Below are 25,843 nucleotides of genomic sequence, written 5' to 3'. Positions count from 1 at the left end.
AGGTGTGAAGACAAAATTACAGGATGTTCTGTGAGGCAGTGAAGTCCTAGATTTTGTATTCAGTTGGGTTTTAGTTGTTGTCCTTCTCTTTGACTTCATATTGCTATGATTTAAACCTCTTCAGTGTCTACGGATTTGTCACGTTATAAGATTTTAGTATTTGGATGTCAAAGGTCTTATTTTGCTCTTTAATCCCTGCACTACCAGTCTGTGTCATACCTGAAGCTTTGCAATTTTTCTGTTCCAGCAGCATGGGATTCTTTTGCAGAAATTTTCTGACAGTGGAGGAGGAGTTAGCAGGGCTGCCATGGTAGGGGTTCTTGTTTGAGGAATATCACTCTTTTCTCCCCACGCTGACACCTTTTCTTCCCACAATTCATTTTTTGGAGAGGAAACCAGAGGCAAGTTTTTCCACTGCAACTCGTGATAAGTGATACTGCCAAGAAATGGTGATGACAACAAAAAGGGATTCATCTAAATGACTTCTTATTCTGTATCCTCCTTCTGCTATTGTGATGCATGACAGATACTGGTGATAGGCAGCATTTGCTCATGCATGTTTATGCACGCTTACATTTATGTACAAACACGCAGCACATCCAGCAGGATATCTGCAGAACTCTAAGAAGGGTCTGTGTCTCTCTGATATATCATAGCTCGTGTTGTCAGATTGGGTGACCAGACTGCATTCCGTCTCTCCACTGAGTACTACAGGTGGCTGCATGCTGCCGCAGAACAAAGATAAAATTGTTGTAGGAATTCAGGTTTTCACAGGCTAGGGAGATATGTGACTGTGTGCTCTGCGAGCTTTCTGTCTGCTGCTGCAGGAGTCCTTTAAGTCATCGGGACCGAAAGCGGCTGCATTACTAGAGCTGCAGGGTGATGTTTCTCAGAGATTGACGGGAGATCTGATTATTATTATTACACTTTGAGGTTGTTTTGTTTGGTTATTTATTTTGGCTAGTTTTTGCTTTACAAACATGCCCAGGAACATTCAATACAAGCCCATGGTACCCGACACCGCGCAGCGATTAAAAGCTGTGTGGAGGAACATTCCGTGCTGCAGGCTCTCTAGAGGTAGAGGTTGCCATCTTTAAAAGGAGGAAATAAAATAACACACGTAAATAACAAAGTGCTCTGATTAGCTCCTTCTTTCTCTTGCACTTGACTCTCTTCTTGCTAAATGTGGCAGCGCTATCAAAACATTCCATTCTTCTGGCTTTTCCCTGTCACTGTAACTGTTCCAGTCCTTTCAGTGGAACTCCATTCAGTTTGAGGATTCCGGCGTTTCCTCGTTCTTGCAGCTGCTTTTGCTGCCTTAAAAACAAAAACACAGATATTTTCAGATTGACACAGTATTGATCACAGTTGCATTTGGTTAAATTTGAGGTTAGTTTACACAAGTTGGTGATGAAACTTCATGCCACGCTCTTTTTGGACATCAGGCATTCATTATCTCTAAAAACATTTCTTGAGAAACTTTATACTGCCACTAAATGTACTTCTATGAAAACAAACTCCGCAGTATAAGTAATGTAGATTTGAAGTCATGGTAAGTTTGTTTTTTCACACTTCTTGGAATATGCTTTCACTTTAGCTAAGCAGTGTTCTATCTAAGGTATAAATTCAAGAATAATTTTTCTAGTTGTGGCAGCAAAAACTAACACTACACACATCCAATATTTACTTCCAGTAATAAACTGGCTATAATCCTAGATCTCGAATGCAGCTTTCTTGTTGCTGTTATCTCAAGTGAAAGTGAAGGGAGTCTGTTTTTCCTTCTTCAAAAGTGATAAAAGCCAGCAGATACCTGTTTAGAAGTAGAGTTAGTTCATGTCCCCATTAACATAGCACTCTCATTTAACCTACATCAAATACAAAATGGGAACTAATTAAACCAGTCCAGTGTGTTTCCCCAGTGCAAGAGGGACAGGAAGGGGAAAGAAATTTTTTTACTACGAAGGAGATCAAACACTGGAACAGATTACTGAAAGAGATGGTGAAGCCTCCCTCCTCCTAGAGATCTTCTAGGAACTGACTGCCCTGGCTGATCCTGCCCTGGACAGGCTGGCGTGCCTTGCAGCCTCACTGCTCCTCTATGGCCTTTCTGTCCACCTCCTCTGCCCTCTGTGTGAAATAATTACAGCATTTCACCAAACCTCAGCGTTGAGGTATGTAAAATATCTCTCCTTATAGAGAAGAGAGTATTTCAGTCATATCAAAGCCTTCTAAACCAGAATCTACCTGAAAGTGTCTGTCAGCATTGCGTTCTTAGTTCCTTTTTGCAGAGGCCTCAGTGATTGTCCGTGGAAGTTCACCGCCACGTTTCTGAAGTGGTGCTGTGGATGTTAGTCACCATCAGGTGTGGCCTTGCTGGTGAGAAACCAGAGGAGTTGCACTGGGGAGGAATGGTGAGTGATAACAGCTGAGTCAACCTGAGGTTTTAGAGAGATAGCACAGCTTTAAATTGGCTTTTTGTTCATATACCACAATCAGTTTCATACTTTCCCTACCGGGTTTGAATGTTGCCAGAATCAAAAAGTGAACTTGGATTTTATCGTGCAAGCAGGTATTTATGCAGTTGGCTTGTTTATTGCTAAGTGAATGGTGTTTGCTGCTTTGTAGCAAAAAGCTGTGGTGTTGGTTGTGCCTTTGATCTCTGCAAAGTGCTCTGATGTGGTGAGATCACCTTGATGAAGCACTAACAGGTCTTTCCTTCAGTTTTTTTTATTTGACTTGATGTGAAAGGAAGAAGGAAAAATGGAATTGAATGCAAGCTTATTGTGATAATTAATGTCAGTCAACAATTGGTGTGTTCTTCAAAGTTGCTGTACAGGAATTGGTATTGAAATAAGATATTAGCTGATTACTTGGTCAGTTTTCACTGAAAATTAAAATTTCAGCTTCAAACTATGGGGCAAATTTTGTTTTCCAAGACAAGCAACATAGAGCACTGAATTCCTTTTCAGAACTAATTCCCTTCCTCGGTGTATCTGCCTGCACGTTTTGATTATGCTTCCAGTTACTACTTCAAAAGATGTGGAAAGGAGAGTACTCGTTCCCTGAAGGTGCCTTCAAACAGTCCTTGCTTGCGTGATACTCAATGAATGAAGTATTTCCATGCGCCGTAAAACTTTATCTCAAAGAAAGTCTTGAGAAGTTAAAATAATGGTAAATATTCTGTAGTCTAACTCTTGCAAGGGCTAAATAGCCTGGCCTCGATCCAGGAAGGCACTTAACAATGTGCTTAACTTTAAGCGCATTGAATATTCTTACTGGCATAAGTGAAAAATCAATGGCACTGCTCACATGCTTAAAATAAGACATGTGCTTAAGTGTCTTTCTGGATCTCAGCCAGGGCGTTCGATGTGCGAGATGTGCTGAACCCTAATTGTGGGCAAGAGCCAGTAGTGTTTCATTTTGCTTGTCTTGTGTGTTTCTGAAGAATTCATTGATATTGTCTGTGTTTATTTTAATTGGCCTCCATTTCCCATCTAAGCCCTACCAACTCCAAAGCACTGGGAGGAAAATAGATGTGCAACTTAGGGTTGTCAAACAGCTTGTCACAGATAGTACTTAGACTGTATATATTGCTATCAAGCAGGAACTGAACTTCAGAAAAGCTGGGAAAAGATGAGGTGAAACATGATTGTTTTCTTTGGTAGCTGCGGTTTTAATATAGGAAAGAAGATGAAGAGGAGAGAATAGAAGGGATGGTGACACATCACACCTTTTCAGTTAACATAGTTGCTTCTTAAGAAACATTAAAGAATGCAGTCAGATGCATTAATAATCTGCTGGCAGTGGCTGTAGCCTTGGCAGGTAGGCTTTCCTACCTACTACTGGTTTTCCTGACTTTCAGGCAGCAAATTCCAATGGGTGGCTTGATCTTTTACCTTCCAAATGAGCAGTCAGATGAGTTGTCGCAGCCAAAGTAATTTTTACTTTCTAACCAATCCTTCCTGTTTTTTCAACAGCATCTTTTTACTGCTTAGATGACAATTTCCACTGCTGACAAGTGTGAATGATAAAATACACTATATTTAAACACCAAGAGCCTCCGTGTCTGGAGGTGCAAAATAACCCACTGCAGTGCTACCAAGCTCTCTCTTCATTGGCACCAGCTACTCCTGCAGAACCCACTCCTTGAGCACTGTAAATCTGGGAAGTTACTGGTTGGCAAGTGTAAAAGCAGTGGAGCCACAGTGATTTGGAAGAAATCTTTGCTCTCGACTCTTATACTTACTGTCAGAGGAAATAGTGTAATTTCCCCCACGTCTTTATGTTTTTGAACACCTAGGCTTTGCCTGGTTTTCACTTTTTCTTTCTGTGTTCAGCGCTTCCTGCTCACATCTCACATTGATGTTTGCTTTCTTTTCTATCCAGGTTGCTAGAGCCCACAGTAAATTCTTCTTCGTTTACTGCCTTTGAGTTGTGGTTGCTGATAATTTTTCACTTGCCTTTTAAACCAGAAACTGAATGTTTTGTTTTCATATTTAGAGTAGATGAGAAAGAAACTTTGAGCAGATAATAAAAAAGTGGCCGGAACAGACGAAAATGAAGCATGAGCATTTTTCAAAGGGCAAATACATAAAAATAGACTAGCTAAACTGTGGAAAATCATATGTAATTACACAAGTATCTCCTGAAAATGTTTCCCCATTAATGAACAGCTGCCACTTTTAGGAGACCTCCTTGGCACGGAGTCTTGGGCAGTTTGAATGATTTTTGTAGGCTGTAGGTTTTTCAGCTGTGGGCAGTGGGATTGCTGTCATAATCCACTTGGTTTCAAGTTATTTTTCACAGTAACTAACTGTGTATGTTTTTATTGTGGTGTTGTCCTTGTGACCATTTCTGTCTCTTAAACTGTGAATTTTTCTTCTACTTGCATGCAATCTTAACAGAATTGCCTGTCACTTACTGAATTTCACCTAACTAAAAAAGATGCAATTCATAGTTCAAGTGCAGAAAGTGTGCCCAGGAGTAGTGTTAAGTCTGTGAGTGAATCTGTTTGCAGGTGTCTGTAATGTGACAGAGGCTTCTGCCACCTAGTGTTAATGTGAGTTCTTTCCTCGGCAAGGTATCACCAGATAATTTATTAAATATCATTATTTATGAATGATCACCCACCCACACCATTGCAAAGCGCTCCTGCGAGCACCCGAAGATGCAGTTTCTTCACCAGAGGGTTTCAGAATCAATTCAATCAGTGTGCACAACTTCTTTATGTTTAGTGAGGATACAGTTTGCAAGGTGAGTCAGATTGCTGTACAAATAATCCGTGGAGGATTTCAGTAACATTGAATGTTGCTCATGTGCAACAGCTCTGCTAGTGCTTCTCTTCCCCAGGTAAAGCTGGTGGGTTCTGCCTAACTCACTGCTCTCCTGCTTTGAGGTCTGTACTCCTGCTGGTTCAAGAAGTTGTATTAAGCTTTCTGAAATTAGCAGCAGAGTATAAAAATTAATTTAACAGACATTGTGTAGGCATTTAACTCACTGTCTGTTTTAGAAGAGTAAAATGAAAATCTCCCACCATCACAGTTTTTTTTCTCCTCTAGAAATTCCACGAGGGCACAATAGAGACAGACAATAAAATCTAGAGAATTACACCTAGATTTCACAATAGAAACATTAAACTTAAAAATAGAAAAAGAGAATGAATAATGTTTTGTTCTCAAGCCCCAAAATAATAGCTCCTACACTGCACTGACAGAAATTGATCAGAAGAGGCAAGCCAAGAACGTACCCCCTCTGATAAATGAGAACTGAGAACTGACTTAGTAGACATGGGGAAGGCTGAGGTACCAAACATGTTATTTGCCTCAGTGTTCACTGGCAGTCAGGCTTCCCAATGCCTCTCATGCCCCTGGACCTGTAATTGGGGTTGGAGGAGTGGTATCACTCCTGCTCTGAGACTGCTTCATGAGACTGAATCATAAAATGGTTTGGGTTGGAAGGGACCTTTAAAATCATCCAGTTCCAACTCCTGCTATGGGCAGGGACGCCTCCCTCCAGCCCAGGTTGCTCTCAGCCCCATCCAGCCTGGCCTTGAATGCCTCCAGGGAGGGGGCATCCACAACCTCACTGGGCAGCCTGTTCCAGTGCATCACTACCCTCACAGTGAATAATTTCTTCCTAATATCTAGTCTAAATCTACCCTCTTCCAGTTCAAAGCCATTTCCCCTCATTCTGTTGCTACCTGCCCTTATAAAAAGTCCTTCCCCAGCTTTTCTATAGTACCCTTCAGGTACCCTTAAGGCCACTAGAAGGTCTTGGAGCCTTCTCCAGGCTGAAAAGCCCTAGCTCTCTCAGCCTGTCCTTATAGGAGAGATGCTCCAGCCCTCTGATCATCTTCATGGCCCTCCTCTGGACCCACTCTAACAATTTTGTGTCCTTGTGTTGGAGGCTGAAGAATTGGACGCAGTACTCCAGGTGGGGTTTCATGAGAGCAGAGCAGAGGGGCAGAATCACCTCCCTCAACCTGCTGGGCTCAGCAGTCTCTTTGCAGGTGGTTGTTTGAGAGCTCAGCCAAAAGGGTGCACGTGGCTTAAAGCAGATGCTTGTAACTCTTGGCCCAGCCACGTTTCGCAGGATAAGCCCTCACTCTTTCCTCCTGCCCTCTCTTTTCTCCCTCCCACTCTTCCAGGCCTTCCTGAGAGCTCATGTCAGCATGGCTGGGAGCTGTAAGCTTGATCCTCACCATCAATTTGAAATGCTGACCTGATCAGCTGCACCCAGAACACAAAGACACAAGGAGTCTCATGCATTTGAGCATTGTCAGCTGCAATACCAAGCAGGCTGTCCTTTGTCTTTTTCACCTTGTTTTGACCTGAGCGGTCTCAACTTCTTGAAGTGGTGTCATTCCACCTACAGAATTTTTGCTTTTGACATATATGTTTTTTAAATGCTGCCTAGAGAAAATAACTTTGGTTATTTTTTAGCTTGCTCTGTGCTTGTAGTTACTCATTCAAGATAATTGCTAGGTTTGGCTGCTTACTTATCTGATCAGTATCGGTGGTTAGAAAAGCCTCTAGAAATTCTTGTGCATCTTGTACTGTTTTGTTTCTGAGTCATCTTAAACTGGAAGTGGCATACAATGCAAATGTGTTGTGTTCTGTTGGAATGGAGGATTCTGCATTACAGTGAAAACAGAACAGCTGAGCTGGGGAGACAGCATTTTCAAGGTTGAGATCGTACACGTTTTTTGCTTTGTTCAGATTATTTTTTTTTCCCACCAGAGGCGATGTCTGCAAATCCTGCAGCAGGGATAAATGCATTTTCTGTGTCATTTGCAGTCCTTTATGCTGACGGGAAGAAAGTGATGCTTTTTAATTCTTCAAGTCCATCCACAAAAGATAGCAAAAACAGAGGGGAAAAGTTGCGGTACGTCCCGTCCTCTTCCTGGAGGTGATAGTGGCTGAGTGCTCTGCTCACAGAGGGTTCCAGTTTGCTTCATAGCTGCATAATTTGCATGGGGCTGGCTTGTTAGGAATCTCTTTCATGTCTCCTGCTCAAAAAGAAATGTGGTTCATCAGTATGGATTGCTGGCCGTGCGCTGGGGGATTTATGGTATGTGCTGGGGTGTGAGGAAGTTGGAGAAAAAGGCAGAAAGTGAGGAACAGCAGGGAGTTTTGATCCTTGAAGAAGAATGTGTATATATAAAAAAAGGACTTTCAGAATAAAAGTTGTGTTCGCCCTTCTTGCCTGCACTGGAGATGCTATATTCCAGGAGCTGAACCCAGGGAAATGTCCTCCTGGTCACAGGGGTGGTGAGGTGATGTCTTTTAGACCAAACTTACTCTGTCTCTGAAAGGTAGGTCTGTGAAAACAACCCTGACTCAGGTAGCAGGCTTCAAAACGATGGTTAGCATCTTCAGAGTGATAACAGTTAAAGATATGCTTGTTCTTCTGGTGCCCTTTGTCCTAAGCACAGCCTGCAGGAGGAAAGAACGGTTTTGAGGGCAAGGGGAAGTGAAGAATCCAAAGATCGAGCCATGCCGAAACATTTCCACAGTGTGCTAAAGCAGGTGACTTTGCAGTTATGGATGCGATGGCTTATCGGTGCTTTTAGCCTTTAAATGGGAAAATCTGAAATTATAGCTGAGAGAAAAGTCCCTACGTTCAATGACATTCTTCCCAGGGTCAAGTATGAGCGGAGCCTGACTTAGTCATAGACTAAATGTAGCTGCAGTTCAGCAGTCCCAGGGTGAAATCCATACCAGCCATGCAGAGCGAGCGCTTTGCTGGATTCCAGCTGGGACTGCAGTGTCCTTGTTACGCGGCGAGGTTGCTCAAGGGTGTCAAACTGCTTACTTGCAGTTGTTGGAGGAGTTTCTGCATTGGCTGATTGATTTACTGGATCTGGAAGTTCAGACCTGGAAACCTGAGCGAGGGAGAATGCCTGAGTGGTGGTGGAGGGGCCGGGCGTTGAGAGAACAGACAGCTGGCAAGTGACCTCGGGGGGATGACAGATGGGGGACCAGGTGCCCCTCGGAGCCCTCCTCACTGCTCCACTTGCGAGGGCACGGCCTGCGGAAGTGGCTCACGCTGAGGGAAGGCTTCCTGTGAGCAAGATGACCCTTTCTAGAAATAAACATTAACCATTTGTTCCCTGTTAGGTATGCAGGGGTGATTAATCCAGGCAGTTGCTTGGGAAAGGATTTAAGCGGAAATGGGTTCAGTTGGAAGGGAAAACGAATCATCCAAATGGTGGAGGTTGGGTGTGTTTTGGGGATGGCGTTTGGATGCTGGAAGCGGTGTGTGGTGCCAGGGTGTGTGGTGGGCAATGAGGAGCATCCTCAGTGCGGGTTTGTGACCAATGTCTGTGGAGCCATTATGGATGACTGAGAGTGATGCAGAGAGGGATGGGGGTGTAAGGAAGCCCCCGAGCCATTAAAGAATCATAGAATGGCCTGGGTTGAAACGGACCACAGTGATCATCTAGTTTCAGCCCCTCTGCGATGTGCAGGGTTTCCAACCACCAGACCAGGCTGCCACTTCCACACAAAAACTGAGAAGCCTTTAGTTTTCCTCCATGCAGAGGCTTAACGTGTTTGCAGGTTCTGCTTTCCATTTCCCAGTTTTATTTTAAAACATTGCGTGCTAACATGAGGAGAACATCAGCATAATCACTGTCTTGGATTTGCCCTGTGACAGCACAGAAGGCTGTAAGCCATGCTGACTTAATCGCGCTGGGAATGTGGTCCCTCTCTCTCAGTTTGGAAATGATGGCTGTGGGGTACTCTGTGTGCTTCAGGCTTTTTGGTTGTTTTTAATTTAGGAGAAAAAACAAACAGCAGTGACCTTTATCAGTGCTTTAGCTTTTGAAAGTACTTTCAAGATTTCCTGCATAGGCTCAAGTGCCCAAGTTTACCACAAAGGTAGGAGTGCGTTAGCTTGCACTGCTATTTACATTTTGTAGGGGTAAAACAGTGTTATACCTTGTCTGAGGTGAGGCTGTCTAGTCACACAGTAAGGGAACCTGATTAAATGTGGCATTTGGTTATTATCAGAGTAATTACGGTGACATCCGTGGTGCATTCTGTGCTCACATGAAGTGCAGAATGGCTTCGTGAAGCTCGCTCTGGATTTACATATATGAATTCTTGAACATAAACCTCTGACTCGTGTAACTCCTCAGTGGAATATGAGGTTAATTGTGTCTTGACATTTTTAACATACCGTCCACAGGTGTAATTGGATTTGTGGTTCCTTTGAAAGTGAGACTAGATCAGCCTGCACTGTTTAAGGCTGTTATGTGCCATGGCAAAGTGCTTGAAGTCTCCATACAGTCTTTATGTCTATCGCACTTGGTGGCTCAGTCTTTCTCCACGTGAAATAGTGACACCGAAGCTGCTGCCTTTGGGCCAGGACCCTGCAGTGGGACTGCAGGTCTCTAAAAACAGCTGTAGCAGCAGTACCTGCAGCAACCAGAAATTTTGAGATAGCCTTTCCTCTGTTCCATCCTCACCAACTATTAGCTTTGTAGTGGAAATGTTTGTTATCTGGAGGGTCTGGATTTCATCGCAGAAAGAGGAAGGGCTCAGCAAAAATGATGTGGGAAAACCTGATTCTGTTCTCTTCCCCTCTGCCATGCATCTGTGTCATGATGTCTGAAAGAGGCTGCCTTCTTTGACTTTGTATCTTGGAATCTAAAGCTGTTTCTGCTATGAGGTTCACAGTTGTACTCAACAATGCCATAGGTAATTTGTAATAAAATCTCTGATAGAGGTCAGTGCATGTCTCTTACAGTTTATATGTGTGCTTCACCATTAAAAGAGGAAACAGTTTATGTGAAACATCAAATTAAAGTGCCTTAGTTCCTATGTTAAACACTCCAGAGATCCTTTTATAGGCCCAGCAGCAGCTTCCTGATGAGGAGGAGGAGCAGTGAGCTCTGTGGACCTGCTGCTGGGTGCTGCAGGGCTGGCTGATGCAGCAGGGCACGTGTGGACTTGGGGTCTGAAATGTTTGCCCTTTGATCCGAGGGAGGAAAGAAGTGTAGGCAAAAAGGGTGGAATAGCTCCGTGTGGATTTCAGCCTTTGGAATCAGAACTGCTGTTATCACAGACTGCTGCTTCAGGGCTGTTCTTTCCAAGGCTTTGCCTTTCTTACCTGTGCTGTTTGTGTTAGCTGAGATGTGCTGTGGCAGACCTGTTGAATTTTAAAGAACTCTTTTACCACCTGCTCTTAATGTGCAACTACTGATGTCTAGAAACACGGACAGCATTTGTAGCACATTGCCATTTAGAAAAAGCAGATGAAAGATAGTCAAATGAATCTCTGCATGGCCTAGATTTCTTCTGTTGATTTGGTAGGTTGGGTTTTTTGGCATGAGTCTGAGGAGTCACGAGGAGCAGGTGACAGCTCTGCAGCAGTCTCTCGGGCATAGCCACTGTGGATGGGCTGAGCCAGCTTGTGGCGTGGAAAAGACAATGACTGTCATGTTCCTTTCTTAGTGCTGGGCCTGGCACTCATCTGACACTGTGGTAAGCAATTTCAGCTCTCTCAGAAAACCAGCTTAGGCAAACAGTGTTATTAATCAGCAACCAGACCAACTTACCGAGCTGAACCTGCCCTGGTGGAGCTGCTGTCTGCAGATGGGATTGCAGTCTTGCTGAGGTTTCCTGGTATTTATTTATGGTAGCTCACTGTTGTCTGTGGCCTTATTTTATTTTTTTTTTTTCCCTGCAGCCAAATTTGTATTGTGGCATTTAGGCTGACTTTTCCTTGTCCCCTTGTATCCTTGTGCTACAGGCTGCATTTGGTCTTGTCCTGTTGCAAGACTAACAGGTGACATAACTGGTTAAAAATACATTTTTAAAAGTCTGCCTTGGGATCTGTTGTATTTGGACCTTGTTGCACTTAGCAGTTTTCAGACATTCACACTGGTGGCTGCAGTCGTGTAAACAGTGCTATCCAGAGGCATTGAGCAACAACAGAAAGCTGTTGGCTTTTGCAGCGGGTGGCTGCCTGCCTGCTCACTGGGGCTTGTAGCAAACCCCACACCACAGTAATTCATTCTCCATCTTATTGTCTTCATGGTCACATTTCAATTGAAGTAATTAAAACTGTCACACCGCATTGATCAACCCAGTGACATCTTGGTTCCTGGAGACAGCTCAGGGCCTACTCCTTCCTGGTGAACAATTTTCCTAATTCAGCTCTACAAGAAATGTCTCCCTTTGGTCCTTGTGGTCCTGGGGGGTCAAGGAGAAGAATAGCTGATGGAAGCCTGGTGCAAGGCCTGCAGCAGGGATGGAGCTGGGCCTGCACGGAGTCAGAGGTTGCCTTACAGCTGGGTTGTACATTGCAGCAGGCTGAGTACAGGCTGGACGTTTGTGCACCAGGGATTGTTGGTTTGTTTATAAAATCTGAATGTAGTGGCAGTGTCTGTTAAAATAGGTGAAAGATGGCTTTTTGACTTGTGAGGGCTTGGGATCAGGCCTATCGTGAGTCTGTGCATGGTTGAACTGCAATTCAGACTGCTTTCTTGACCACCTGCCTTTCAGGTTGTGTTTTCGTCCTCAGATGAATCTCTGAGATAGGGAGAGCAAAACTGCTCTTTGCTACTACTTAGCAGGGGCCAGTTCCTGAATGAGTTTCCCAGGCCTAGTAATGAGTAGAGAGTAACAATGAACCTGGTTTATTTTGTCAACAAATTCTGCTTTGGCTGCATAAATCACGTCCTAGAACCGGTTCAAGCCAAGATGAAGGTGAGTGAAGAGCTCGGTTTCTATCTGCTCAGAGGCTGCACTGGAGCACTGGAACAGGCTGCCCAGGGAGGTGGTGGTGTCTCCTTCTCTGGAGATGTTCAAGACCTGCCTGGATGCCTACCTGTGCTACCTGGTGTAGGGAACCTGCTTTGGCAGGGGGGTTGGACTCGATGATCTCTGGAGGTCCCTTCCAACCCCTACAATTCTGTGATTCTGCAGTAGAACCCAGGCCCCACATCCCTCAACAAAAAAAACTGCCCAGAGAAAATCCAGTTTGTGCATCTTCCATCTGATAGAAACCAGTCTCTGAAAGAACCCTCTGAATAGTGCATTGACAGCTTATCTTAGAGATGTGCTAAATCTAAGGGGAGTACTTTCTCAGGAAGAGTCAGGGATGCAGCCTATGCTACTACGTTACTCATGCTTTACACAGTTTTCCCAAGCAGTATTTTGCTTGCTTTCATGCAAGCAGTATTTATTATTTAAATGATGAATCTGGAAAATATCCCAGATCTAACGTCTGCACCATTGCTTTTTCTCCTGGATACTGCAGATAATCAGATGAACAGCAAATCTATTATGTGGAATAGAATTACAGTATCTTTTCTTTGTCAAACAACTTGTCAGTGACTTTTCTTTTCTCCACCTCCTTAAAATGTCTCACAGATAAAAAAAAAAAAACAAGTGAAATCTGTGTGCCAAATACGCAGTGCTGCACGCATACCTCCTGTAAGGCATCTGCAAATACACCAGTGGGAGTATTTTTATCTTGGTCAAATGGGGGTGATTGTGTGAAATAGCCCCAGGTGCTTCTGCATAAGGGGTTTCTGACTGATGAGTGGAAGGAAATACTGTGGGGGTTTTTTTTGTTTGTCATCTGGGTAGTATTTTTAGCTTGATTTGCTTATTTGATTGCACTGTCTCCAACTTCCCTTGACATTTCTGAAGCCTTTAATGAGTTTCAGTAAGATAAGTGAGAGAAGAGCCCCAGAGATGCTCCCAAAGGCTTTCTCCATGCCAAGTGCCACTGGAGAGGAGAAAGGAAAGCCAGAATGTGTGACCCCACAGAGGACGATGCAGGCAGAGCGCAGCAGTCCTTTAGTGTGGAATGTTCCAGGTGAATCCTTCCACTTGCACCATCCCCCAGAAGAGCATCAAAACTTACATCTTGGTCTTTGGGAGCCGCATCAAAGTGTCCATAGCTGTGTTCAGCCCAGATAAATGGGCAAAGCTTATCCTTTTCCTGCTCCTCTAATGGCGAATGGGGAATGAACTTTACTGGTTCCTGTGGTTTCCCTTTCTTACAGAGCACATGGTGGGGCCCAGGGCCAGACCAGGATGGGAAGAGCAGCAGGAGCTGGTCAGCAACCTGCACTATGTTTTCCCAGCAACTTCCTTTGGGGAGTGAATTGAGAGAGCTCCCGTTTCCACTTCAGGTTCAGTCAGGAACCATTACAGAAGGTGTCTTCCTCGTACCTTACTTTCACATATAGAATCGCGGACTGGTTGGGTTGGAAGGGAAGAGAAAATGTGATGCCCCATCCCCAGCAGCATCAGTTGGCTTAAGTTGTATGGAACCACATCCCATGGCGTGGTGAGATTAGAGGAGATGCTGAGGTGATGACAAGGACGATACAGGGTGACACTGTGAGGCTCTTGGTGTGACTGGTGAGCAGGGCAGGAGGAGGCATGGAGAAGGCTGCTCAGACTGGGACCACTGAGTGCCTGCAGCATCTCAGCCTGGAAGAGGTCAGGCAGCCCAGCGAAGGCAGCCTTTGGGCAGTGAGTGTTTGCCAGTGATCCCAGGTGCTGCTGTGTGGTGTCGGGTCCCCCAGCCTTCTAAAGCAGCGGTGCAGGGATGCAGCTTGCTGGCATGCTGAGTGCTGCTGTGTGGTTCTCTGGCGGCTGCAGTTGTTCCTGATGAAGTGATGGTGACACGGCCCTGGGAAAAGAGAACAGAAAGGAAGCCCAGCCCCAGCAGTGACCAGCTTGATGCTGAGGCTGAACCAAATGCAAGTTACACCTTTTTCCCTGAATACAGGAGACTTTTTTTTTCCACGCGGTGATGAGAAACTGAAGGTCAGGAAGGAAACCCCTTAAGGCTCGTGAAGAACAAAATACGACGTGTTTTAACTGACGTGAAAGGTTAATGGGGAAGACCAACATCCAAGGGCTGCAGCGAGGGGAAGGGGCCTGCTTGGGCAGAGCGTGACACAGAGCACCAGGATTGCAGTCAATGGGAAGTGTGAAACCGTGCAGCAGGGAGCACAGGGCTGCTTAGCCTTGTTCAGAAATAATAGCACAGGCTTTTTTTTTTTGGACTTCAGAGCTTAGTCTGCCCTCGGTAAATACGAGTTACATTAAAAAACTGCGCACCAGGAAAAGCAAACCTCTTTTTCCTGGTTTCTGCTTATAAGATTTACAGGTACTTAAAATAAACCTATGAAAAACAGACCCAGTGTGCTGGAATTTGCTAACTAGTCAGAGCAATTACCTCCAGCTCCCAGGACCTAACTGAGCTTGACTTTTGGAAACAAGACTTGGCAGGCGCTTCTTCCCGGTGCTGTTCTGAAGGTGCAGATGAAAAGAGTTGCTGACCTCTGCCAGAAACCCCAGGAATCCAGTTCAGAGAGACACTGCAGCGATGGGCATGGCAGGCTTCAACAGCACAGATGGGGACCGGCGTGGCAAAGCCGGCGAAACATTCCCTTCTCATTGTGCGGCTGCAGCGTGGCACATTCTTTGCAATTGCCCGGTGCACCACAGTAATTAAATGGGTCAAGAGCATTAGGTTTAGATACTTAACAGGAAAATAAAGATCTCACTTGTCAGCCAGCAGCGCGTCGTGCTTGTGTCACGGGAGCACGTTGCCCTAGGAAAAGCTGATGGGAGCCTTTCTGGCATTAGCAGGTCTGTATTGCCAGTTAACTGGAAATGCTGTAAGATCTGTAAATCGGGGCTTGTTGTTGTTAATGCCCTGATTTTGGCTGACCTAAAAAAGGGAAACGACAAACTCTGCCTCTCTCTTCCTTCAGTGATATATTAGAAAAGTAACAAAAAATGCACAACCAACCTTGGCTAATAGAGGAAGGTAAAATAATCCCCGTTCTCTCTGGACTGTTCCGTACAGGAGTGGAAAGTAAAGCTGGTGTGATGAAATAAACATGATAGAAGTGCGATCTCTGTGCCGTGGGAATTGGTTTTATAAGACTCTCTGGTTTGGAGGGTGGAGGTAGTTTCACACCAGTGCTTGGGAGGAAATTGGTATGGTCAGGATCCTTCATCATTCCTGGCTGGGGAAGGAGCTCCTGTTTCCCACAGCAGTGGTAAAAGGCCTTTGGGAAGGATGAGATTTTCCTCCAAAAATACTAAGGGGCGAGTAAGGGGAATGTTCATTTCAAACATCTCCTAGGGCAGATTGCACTCTCCTACACAGCAGGAGCTCTCTGCAGCCTGCCTTTCCTTACGCAGTAAGAGATGACAGCAACTTAGCTGCTGTATCTGCAGGTTCCCTTTGCACTGAGCACTGTCACCACAGGGCTTGTGCCCTGATGCCAGGCAGTGGAGCTCACCTCAGTTCAGCCCCTGTGGGCAAACTGTGCCTTGGCTTCAGCATGTTGCCAACGATAGCTCAGCAGTGTTCCTTGTGTTGTGGTTATTAGGTGCAAGAAATAGTTTTTAGCTGTAATTAATCATTTTTAAGTAACCTCTTTTTCTACACATTTATGGCATCAGTGAGTATGACCGTTTATTATGTCTTACCTATAAAACCTGACCTGTTTTATATACTCTTTATGGAAACAGCGTATAGTCGTAAATTAAAAGATGCAACTGTTTTGGATATTTTACTGGTGGTCTTGTGTTTTCCTGCCAGAAGTGCAGCTGGTTTAGGTTTCTCAGGATAGCATTATAAAGGGCTGTATGTGTTTTGCAAGTTGATGCTTGAATTGCCAAGGCAGAGGTGGAAGGACTTCCCAGGACCAACTGAGTGATGAATCACAACAGCTCTCTGAAACTCGGTGCCTTACAGTGCGAAGCTGTTCTCATTTGTGATATTTTATCTGGTGTTTAAAATGTGAGATATTCTGCTGATCATGCTAGGCAGAGCCTCTGTCTTTTATTATTTGATAATCCATTTGATGCAGTTTGGGTGTAAAATGCCGAGAATCTGTTCTGATGTTTTCTTGTGTGGGATGCAAGCGCTGTAGGGATACAGCACTGAATGAAAACACGAGCCTGCTGAGCAGATGCCTTCCACTGGAGCTCTCAGTGTGTGCAGCAGCTGCGTTTGGGCCCTCAGGAAGGAGCTGAGGCATCTGCAGGTCTGCCTGGTGTGGGGCAAAAATTGATGGCTCTGCAAGCTGGCCACAGTGGTTAATGAAGGGTGAATTTTAGCCCAAATGTTGACAACAGCCTCATCCTGATGCAAGGTCCTGGTGTCCATAGGCTTACTGCAGAGACCCATCAGCCTGAGAGCAGAGTTCAGCCCTGGTGTGGTCAGAGCAGCATGGCTGGATATGGGAGTGCCTGGCATCAACTGCACAGAGCTGAAACCCCGTGACTGCTGTGGGAGCGTAGGAAGGCTTGTGCTGGCCTTGTACTGTTAGAAGGAACTGCTAAATGGGAAAAAAGATGACCTCTTCCCTAATGAGCACAGGCACTGCAAACAGGCAGCTTCTTCCTCTTTGCTTTTATAGAATGGCCTGAATTGCAAGGGCCCACAATGCTCATCCAATTCCAACCCCCTGCTGTGTGCAGGTCACCAACCAGCAGCCCAGGCTGCCCAGAGCCACATCCAGCCTGGCCTTGAATGCCTGCAGGGATGGGGCATCCACAGCCTCCTTGGGCAACCTGTGCCAGTGCCTCACCACCCTCTGGGTGAAAAACTTCCTCTTAACATCGAACCTAAACCTCCCATCTCAGTTTAAAACCATTCCCCCTTGTCTTATCACTATCCACCCTCACAAACATTCTGCTTTCTCCCAGAAAAACATTCCCAGCTTCACCACTGGAATTGTGAAGGTGTTTGACAGGTTTCTTTCTGTGCTAACGTAATGCCTCTCACTGTTTCAGGTACCTGAACCACGTACGAGCCGCTTCTCCACAGGATCTTGCTGGGGGCTACACTTCTTCTCTTGCGTGCCACCGAGCCTTGCAGGATGCTTTCAGTGGTCTCTTCTGGTTCCCCAGTTAGCCAGCGTGCACCAGCTGCAATAAGGGGATGCTGGATGAGATGAGGAGCAAGTTAAGGCGGCAGAGGTTGGTAAAATTGCTGCCATTGCACAATGGCTGAGCTGCAGTCACTTCTCTGTGTAAAACCAGCTCTGTTTAAGTGCTAAAGGAAAAAAAGAAGACTGCACGAGGGCTTTGTAAAATGGTAGATACATTTTTGTGGAGTGGGAAGCTCGTTAGTCATGTGGCACTTTGCTGAGGGAGGCTGAAGCAATAAGCCACATCTAATGGAAGATGTGAATAACTCAGCTGTGTATGTTTGAGGTTTAAAAAAAAAATACACTTGTAAATTTCTTTAAATAAAGCCAGACTTTTTTATTAAAGTTCGTGGTTTAACTCTTATTGCAGGGTTTTATTTGCACAAGCATTTAAATGCCATTTTGATTATAACATTTAGTGTCAACATTCGAGCCTACGTTTTCTTCCCATAAAATTGGCTTCCCCAGTTCAGACAAGTGGGTTTTTCCTCCTGCCAGCGGGATGAGACGAGAAACACAGGAACTGTGCTGACACGACTCTTGTGTAGGATCCTTCCTGATGTCACTTGGTTGTTACCTTTGTCTGGAGAACAAGCAAAGTTTGAGCTGAAAGTCCTTCTGCTGTGTTCCTCTCAAGCGGTCAGGGAGACCTGAATATGCTGCCGGTTCCTCAAAGCAGTCACAGTGGGTTTTGTTTCCTTAGCTATGTTTGCACCTTCTGTGTCAAGTGTGCAGGAGCTTCTTTTGGCAGGAGCATCCTCCCTTTGGCTGTAGGGATGAACCTGGCCACTCGGTTTGCTGCTTTCGTGTATCCCTTCCCCTCGCTCAAGCTAATTGCAGCAGGAGCAGGGTGCTGTCTTGGGATGCTTTTTCCACGGATGTGTATAAATTGCAGAAGACTGGAAACCATTCAGGGCAATGTAGAGTAAAGCCTGGACCACGTTTTATAAGTCATCCCCAAATAGTTGTTGAATACTGCTCTGAGGAGCGTGCTGACTGAATGTATTTTTCTCTGAGTTGTAATAAAGAGAAGAATAAGCTCCGTTCCAGACTCGGCGCTTCCTTTATTAAGGACGGGGAGGGGGGTGCCAACATTTTCTCTTTAGTTCTGTTGTACTGTGCAGAGTGCTGTCAGCAGGTAACGCTGAGGTGCAGAAAGGCACAGCCTGCTGAGCGCTGCCTGCCCTGCAGAAGGGAGCGTTTGGGCCGGGAGCTGCAGCCCTCAGCTGTGCAGCGCCTGTTGGAAACCACTCGTACTCTTCTTGTAGTCTGGCCTTCTCAGCCTTCTGTCCCTGGAGGCCCTGCTTCCTTTCCTCTCATCTGTAAAGCCTAAAAGTTTACGTGGCCTTGATTTATCTGTTCCTCATCTCACGGCAGATGGCTGCCACTGCTCCCAGATCTGTTTGCTGGTTTCCCTGGCAGCCAGAAGCTCTGGCAGTTCCTTTGGGATTCAGCTCGGGCTCCTGGCAAGGAGAGGCAGCAGCCAGGGGCACTGTGCTGTTCCGTGCTCACCCGGACCCAAGATGCACCTTACTGCAGATCCAGTTTCCATTCACTCTGTACAGCCTCTTAACGTAGCGAATGCGGGACGTGTACTGATCTGTACCACGTAATTCAGCCACTTGGCTGCACGCTGGCTACATTTTGCTATTTAAATGTGCAAGGTTTATATGCAAAAGTTGTAGCTGCACGCAAACATGGAAAAAACCCTTAATTTTAAGCGCAGTTAAATGTAACCCATTCACCTGCACGTAAGCTCATTCTGCTATAGCATATAATCCTTACGTGAAAAAACCGCTGAGCACTAAAACCCTCCCTGCTCTGGGAAATTTTGGTCACGTACTGAAAATCAGTGTAATGTAGACAGCAAAAAGGTGATCAAACCCTTGTTTCTCTCACAGCAGCAGTGCCAAGAAGCCCCAAGCTGGCACTGCGAAGCAGCAGACACAAAGGGCTCTGCATTCTGTCAGCTACAGGTCATGGAGTTGGCTCAGCTCAGCGGGTGACTGCGTGGTGCCAGGGCGGTCAGCGCCCTCATCACCACCGTGGTGTTCATGGAGAGCTCTGAAAAACAACAGCAGCTTTGCGGTGTTTGTGAGAGATGCAAAGAGCAGCTGTAGGAGAGCGTGCTGTGATGTTAGAGGATGTATCAGCAGAGATAGCATCGCGGCCTGGAGGCAGGAGTGCAGCTCCTGCTCTGAGAGGAGCCATGGCTGGTAGGATGTGATGTGACTGACACTGACAGAAAGGACAAATAGGTTAAAGTCGCTGTGATACCATTTTAAGGCCAGTGGAGGAATGCTGGGGCTGGAGTGGCAGGCTGAGGAAGCAATCTGTACAGCAGCTTTCAGATAGCATGAGTGAGTCATCGTGTTTTTCCCCCCTAGTTTGATATACGCAATCTAGCAGTAACCAGGCTGTATAGCCAAGGGAAAAGGGCTGTAACAGAGCCACTGAGCAGGGAGAGCAGCAGGACATCAGGGTAAGGGAGGAGGGTGAGGGACATCTAGCAAGGGTTGCTATGAGTGAGCTTGGGCCGAAGGAAAGTATCTGAAACTGAGAGCGTGATGCGAGTTCTCTGCCCAAGTAAATTGTCTGTGGTTGACGTTGCCCAACAATAGTTTGGATAAGGAAGAAAAGGAAATTAAGGGCAATGCTTTTTTGAATCCCTGCAGAATACCAGCAGCCAGTCAGAGATCATCCAGAGGCTGCATCAGAGGTAGGGGGACAGCTTGGAGAAAGCACAAACAGAGAGGAGGAAGGCTCACGGTGAGAGGAGGACCCATCAGCTCCGTACAGGTTTCCAGTCTGCTGCTCTAAGGAAACGTGTACAAGTGTGCCGGTGGCATCAGAGTAGCTCCTAACCCCAACAATCTCCTAGTGGTAAAAAGCATTTATGACTCCAAAAGCCCAGGAGCTATACATGGCTACTGCTACCTCTCTGTTCCTTAGGTCAGCCTCTGAAGGGCTGCCTTGCTTACAGCAGAGCTGTCTGTGCATATGCTAAGAGTAATCCAATATTCCTACAGACCATTTATCAAAGAGAATCCCGGCCTGTGCTGTAGATGAGGGGTTACACAAATCATCCTGCTAGGTCCTACAACATACACAAATGTGTTCTCACTGCAAACTGTACTAAAGTAACACTGCAGCAGAGAACTGCCCCAGTCTGCGTCACCGAATCATGACAGGGTGTGAAATAGCAGAGTATGACAACACATTTTTGTACAAAAACAGTGAAGTTTTATTTCTTGCAGTAAGAAGAACAGTATCAATCTGGAAATTGATCCCACAATTAAAAAAAAATGAATGCAGGAAGCAGTGCTCAGAAAGGAAGGTTGCAGCACACTGTGTGCCTGAGGTGGGTAACAACTGAAGGGAAGGACTAGAGGTAACCTAAGCACACCTTATGCAAACTGATCAGGTCATGACCAGAGCTCTGGTTTTCAGCTCTCTATGTCTTCTTCAGTGGAATCCTTGCAGGCACGCAGGCGCTTAGGGGCTGGTTTTTCTAGAAGAAAGTTGGAAAAGTTCTTTAACATGCAGTGAACAGACAGAACTGAAGCACAAGCCACGCAATACACGGGATTGAACTAGAAGCTGTGAGCCCAAACACAAATGAAGACTGTTACAGCAATAAAGGGAGGTCTTTCCTTCACGGACTGCTGGAGAGGACTCTCAAAACACCTGTGCTGAGCTGCTTTTTGACCAACATCTCAGCACTGCACGTAACAGCATAAAAATGTTTCGTGGCAATAAAACCTTACTCAAACCTCCTTCCAGTTCATGTAACTGCAGATGGAAAGTTCCCCTATCCCAACTTGCCACGTTGTGCCAAGCTCAGTGTCACTGAACCTACTGGTTTCTACAAGAAACAAATGAGCAATTTGTTGGTCACCGAGGATATCTAAAGGCAAAAGCTCTGCTTTAGGGCTGTGGGATGATCCTATGCAGGCCGTGAAGGCTTCTGCTGGGATCAGAGGTTGCTGATGAAGCCCCGCAGCTGTGGCACACACACACTTGTGGCACAAGTGGCCCATGGACTGATGAGGTGGGACCAATCTCAAACAGCAGAAGAGCAGCCTGAAACCCACATGCCACTTACCTCCAGCAGGGCAGGGCCTCTTGTACAGCACGTCCACCGGGATCTGGAAAGTTATGCACAGCATCTCCTTGTTTGGAGCAACGTTTCTAACCAGGTAAGTAGAGCAGCGGCCCTCCAGGGAGGCTCCCAGCGCAGCCTCAGCCCGTTCCTGGATGTCTTTGGTTGGATTTTCGTGTTTGGAGAAACCATAGCAGTGCACGGTGGGGAGGACAGCAGCACTGCAGGGCTCTGCGACTAAGAGATGCCTGAAAGCATCCAGAAATTCAATAGCCAAAGCTGGCAAGTTCATGACGATGTGAAAAGCTGTTTTCTGCTCTTTTACAAGTGGGAGCTCTTTCCTTAGCTCTTCTCTCACCGGCCCCAAGAGGAAGTCCCTGCCATCCATGTTGAATGCTTTTATTCTGTTGTCTACTTTGTTTAGCTTGCAGTTGTGCAGCAGCCAGTTGTAGGATTCTGGGTTGAGATCATTTGCAAATACAGCACACCTCTTCTTTGCTGCTGGAATAGCAAAAGGTCCGATCCCAGCAAAGACATCAAAAAGGACATCGCCGGGCTGTAAGAGCTCAACGATACGGCCGTGTTCTGTGGAAAGACGGGGGTTCCAGTAGACTTTAGCAAAGTCCAGCTCATATGTGAAGTTATTTTCTTTGACCTGGAAGACAGAAACCTTTGGTTAAGTCTCCGTGTCTGAATTCCAGACACGTTAAAGCAAAATCAGTAATTAAGACAGCTAAAAAACAAAAGGTAATGTGCAGACTGACATTTGTCCCATTGATAGTGTATGTGCAACGTGTATAAACAGGTCTGCTCGTCATGAATAGCCATAAGGAATGTTTCAGCTGTCAATCCAGATGGCTCACTTATGCATTTCTTAATCACCAGGTGGATGTAAAGCAAGAGCTTAAAATGACCATACAAAATAAAATCTGAGGCTTTTCACGAGCTTTGTGGCTGTCTGACAACTCCATTATTGAAAGCAGAAGATGCCTCAAACCCTCCTTAGCACAGAGTCTACACAATAAATAAGTGTCTGAGAATGATACAGCCCGAGAATGGCAGCAGCCAGCCAAATCCAGAGCCACTGGGAGCCAGTTGTGCTGGCTGAAAAACGCTGCATTTTATCTCTCTTAAGGTGACAGAGACTGGAAACAGATCCAAGCCCAAACTTGAAGATGCCCCTTATCCTACCAACAGACCCAGAAACAAACTGTTTATTCAGACAGGAATGCAGTGCAATACAATGCTCTCTTCACACCACTACACTGAACTGTGTGGCTCTGAAGGAACTTATTCCAACTCACTGCGATGTTTACTTTGCCAACAAGAAACGTGCTGACGTGGATTGGCATCCCTTGGTGTGCACTCAGCTACACCAGATGTGCAATGAGCTAACACCATCTGCACAATATTTGCTTGTCACTTCTGACTTGACAGTTCAAATGCCTTCCCTGTGCAAGGGAGCGGCCTCACCGGTGTCTTTCCACCACAGCTCTCCAGTAGACGGCTTTGGGTTTTAGCACATGAAGTTTGAAGTAAGAGGGGAAAAGTCCTGTACCTTGGTTACCAGGTTGCTCTCTCCTGCAAGCACTTCCATTTGGAAATTTCTGTACGTGCTGTCAATAATATTGGTTTTATTCACCACACAGGTGATGCCTGGATTCTTGTCAACTATAACCTGGCCTGAAAAGAGGACAGGAGATATTCTGGTTAAGGAGCTACAACCTTAACGTTATATAAAAGATACAAACACTGCAGTGTACTTTCACGTTTATAAAAGCAAACACGTATTACAACAGCCCCCCCCAATGACTGCACAGTGCTGGATCTCACTGAAGCACACACTTAGCCCTGACCCAACACTCAGAGCAGTGAGACCACAGTTATTGTTCAAAGAGTTGTGTCTTCTGTGTACAGCTCAAGCATCAGCACAAAGCAATTTAATGACAAAATATCAAAGAACGGAGTTGTTGTCAGCCCTCTTTGTGCACGCGGTAGTTTTGGGCAGAATAATTGTACAAATATCTTTGGAAATGAAATCACTTCTTTGGTGAGAGCTGTTTACCTACCGATCAAATGTCTGTAAGGGAGCTGATGGTCCCTAAGATTCACGTGAGCGATGTGACCAACACGGCTAAAGCCAGAGGTGACATCTTGGCCTTCAGGAAGGACCGCTCGTAGGATCTCCTCTGACTTGAAATTCTCGTAAGTCAGCTCCAAATTGTACTTGGACACCTCAGGACTAATGTGAAGCTGTTTTAATACCTCTTTCTCTGACTCTCCCAATGAGAATTCCGGCACTTTATGAGGATCCAATATAACGAGTTTGCTGTCCTCATCTTCTGGATCCTCAACCACTCGTTTCAGCCCGGGTCGCTGCAGTACCGTCTGTTTTAGGGACTTCAGCAAAGTATGGACAATTTCCTTCTTGACTTTAAGAGCTGGAACAACGACTGTCCTTTTAAAAGCCTCTCTGTTGAGCAGCGTCATCCCACGCACTTGAGGATGCGGCGAGTACAGTCCTGGCTTCGTGTCATCCTGCACTGTTTCAGGCATTGTGAAAATTCTCCTCTTCTGATCTACTGCAAAGAGTGCAGGTATTCTGCCAGAACGCTGTGCCAATAGCATCCAAGCTGCTGGAGATGATGTATTTGATGCAGCTGGCCTATAATGATTAGTTTTCAGTAGTCTGGCAGAGTATCCAAATCCCCATAATATCCTAGAAGAGAAATCATTCATTTTATAGACATTATGTAACCATTCCATTAAAAAGGCTGCAAATCATATGGATTTGCTGTTCTCTTTAACTAGAATTTCCATGTGTACCAGGGAATCCACAACAGTTTTGCAAACCTCTTTATTATCAATTATACACGACAAATTTCTGTCCTTTTGCAAGCATGTTTTTAAACTTAACACATTGACTGACTTCAAGCAGTGAGATAAGCATCTCCTGCCAAAATACAACAGCCTCTCTCTATTCTAATAAATGCAATATTAATCCCAGTAAGCCAAATAAAAAGTTTCTACCGCCTTGATCCCACTGCCGGATCCCTTCTGCCTCTGATAAATGCATTACCAAGCAGTGGTTGCTAGAAAACAACTATTAGCAACACTGGTCACAGCTGCTCAGTAGGAATTCCTGCCTCCACATCCCAGCAGTACGGGTTGCACACAGCACTGCCTTTGCTCCATGAACCGCATCAACTGCCAGAAAGGCAAAGGATTAAATGGAGGATTCTCCTAGCATTACAGGGAAGCATTAGTAACGTCTGCTCGGATGGCTGAACCATCCTCCAGAGCTTCTCATAGGATGTGGACTTGAAAAGGAGCTCTTTGCTTCTTCAAGTGGTTTCCTCCACTAGAGACAGGCTGAGGGGTCTTGGCTGCTCCTAGACAGGAATGGATGGCAATCTGCCTTAAGGGTGGTGCCTGAGGAGAAGGCAGCCGTTCCACTGGCCTGCACACTATGAGCTGACAGTTGTGCCAGACGAGGTTCAGGTTGGATATTAGGAAAAATCTCTTTTCAGAGATTTCTCTTTTTCAGTGGTGATGAAGTGGCACAGCTGCCCAGGGAGCAGTGGGGTGCTGGAGCCCTGCTCCTGCCTTGCAGACCCCAGTGCTCCCACATCTCCACAACAGCTCATTTTCCTCATCCAAGTCTTTTGGCACCACACGGCTCCCTTCTCTGCTGACTCAAACACAAGCACCGCATTCTTTAGGTGCGCTCAGGTCGGTGCATCCCATCGTCTCCCTTCAGCTTTCCCCTTCTCTCCAGCTGAAGACCGCTGACCCAATTAGCATGGATCCTCCATTACCACGATTTAATATCCACCACACCAGGCCCATCTGGAAGCCATTACAGCAGCACCATCGCGAGAGGAACGACAGCATCGGCTCTGGGCAGGTCTGCCTTCCCGCAGCTGCCCCCGCGAGGCCTCTCCTCCCCTCCCACAGCCACGAGCGGAGCCGTGGGGATTCCTTCATACCGAACCGAGAGGAAAAAAGGACCTGGTAGGGGATACGGCCTCGGCTCCCCGAGAGGCACCGGGCTCAAAGCCCGCGGCCCCTCAGGCCGGACGGGAGCCTCCCCCCGCGGAGGGCCCGGGTCGCCCCGCACGCAGGCCGCGCGTTGCCATGGTTACCGCCCCCCTCCACTCCCGCCCTCACCTCATGCCGAACCCCTCCGCGCACGCCGGCACCCCGTGACGTCATCATTCCGCGTCGCTCCGAGCGCCGGGGGCGGGGTCTCGGCGTAAGCCACGCCCCCAACGCCACGCCCCCCTCCCTCGGCTACGCCCCGCTCCGCTCAGAGC

General features: G+C 46.2%; 2 protein-coding genes across 9 annotated transcripts in view; one reads left to right on the top strand and one right to left on the bottom strand.

Moving 5' to 3' along the window:
* MNAT1 (MNAT1 component of CDK activating kinase) overlaps positions 1–18,468 on the top strand; it is a 115,545-nt gene extending 97,077 nt beyond the window's left edge. For 5 of the 8 annotated variants that reach the window (XM_042877080.1, XM_042877219.1, XM_042876756.1 and 2 more), the window contains one exon: positions 17,289–18,468. In XM_042877080.1, coding sequence (XP_042733014.1) covers positions 17,289–17,432 — 144 coding nt within the window. In that variant the 3' untranslated portion in view covers positions 17,433–18,468. Of the gene's footprint in view, positions 1–3,977; positions 4,104–17,288 lie in introns of those variants that run through there. The other 3 variants (XR_006180084.1, XM_042877155.1, XM_042876997.1) reach the window with 2 other exon arrangements.
* A 2,177-nt stretch (positions 18,469–20,645) lies between these two features.
* Positions 20,646–25,762, bottom strand: TRMT5 (tRNA methyltransferase 5). Its single transcript, XM_042865303.1, has 5 exons — positions 25,698–25,762; positions 23,597–24,246; positions 23,086–23,210; positions 21,531–22,182; positions 20,646–20,936 (listed from the first exon to the last, which is right to left on the bottom strand). The coding sequence occupies exons 1-5, from the start codon at positions 25,700–25,702 to the stop codon at positions 20,872–20,874; spliced, it is 1,497 nt and encodes a 498-aa protein (XP_042721237.1). The 5' UTR covers positions 25,703–25,762; the 3' UTR covers positions 20,646–20,871.
* Between the last annotated feature and the right edge of the window lie 81 nt (positions 25,763–25,843).

Source organism: Lagopus leucura, unplaced genomic scaffold (genome assembly GCF_019238085.1).
Source record: "Lagopus leucura isolate 7727_CA_CO unplaced genomic scaffold, USGS_WTPT01 Super-Scaffold_1, whole genome shotgun sequence".
Lineage (NCBI taxonomy): Eukaryota > Metazoa > Chordata > Aves > Galliformes > Phasianidae > Lagopus > Lagopus leucura.
This window is presented reverse-complemented; position numbering and strand designations above follow the sequence as displayed.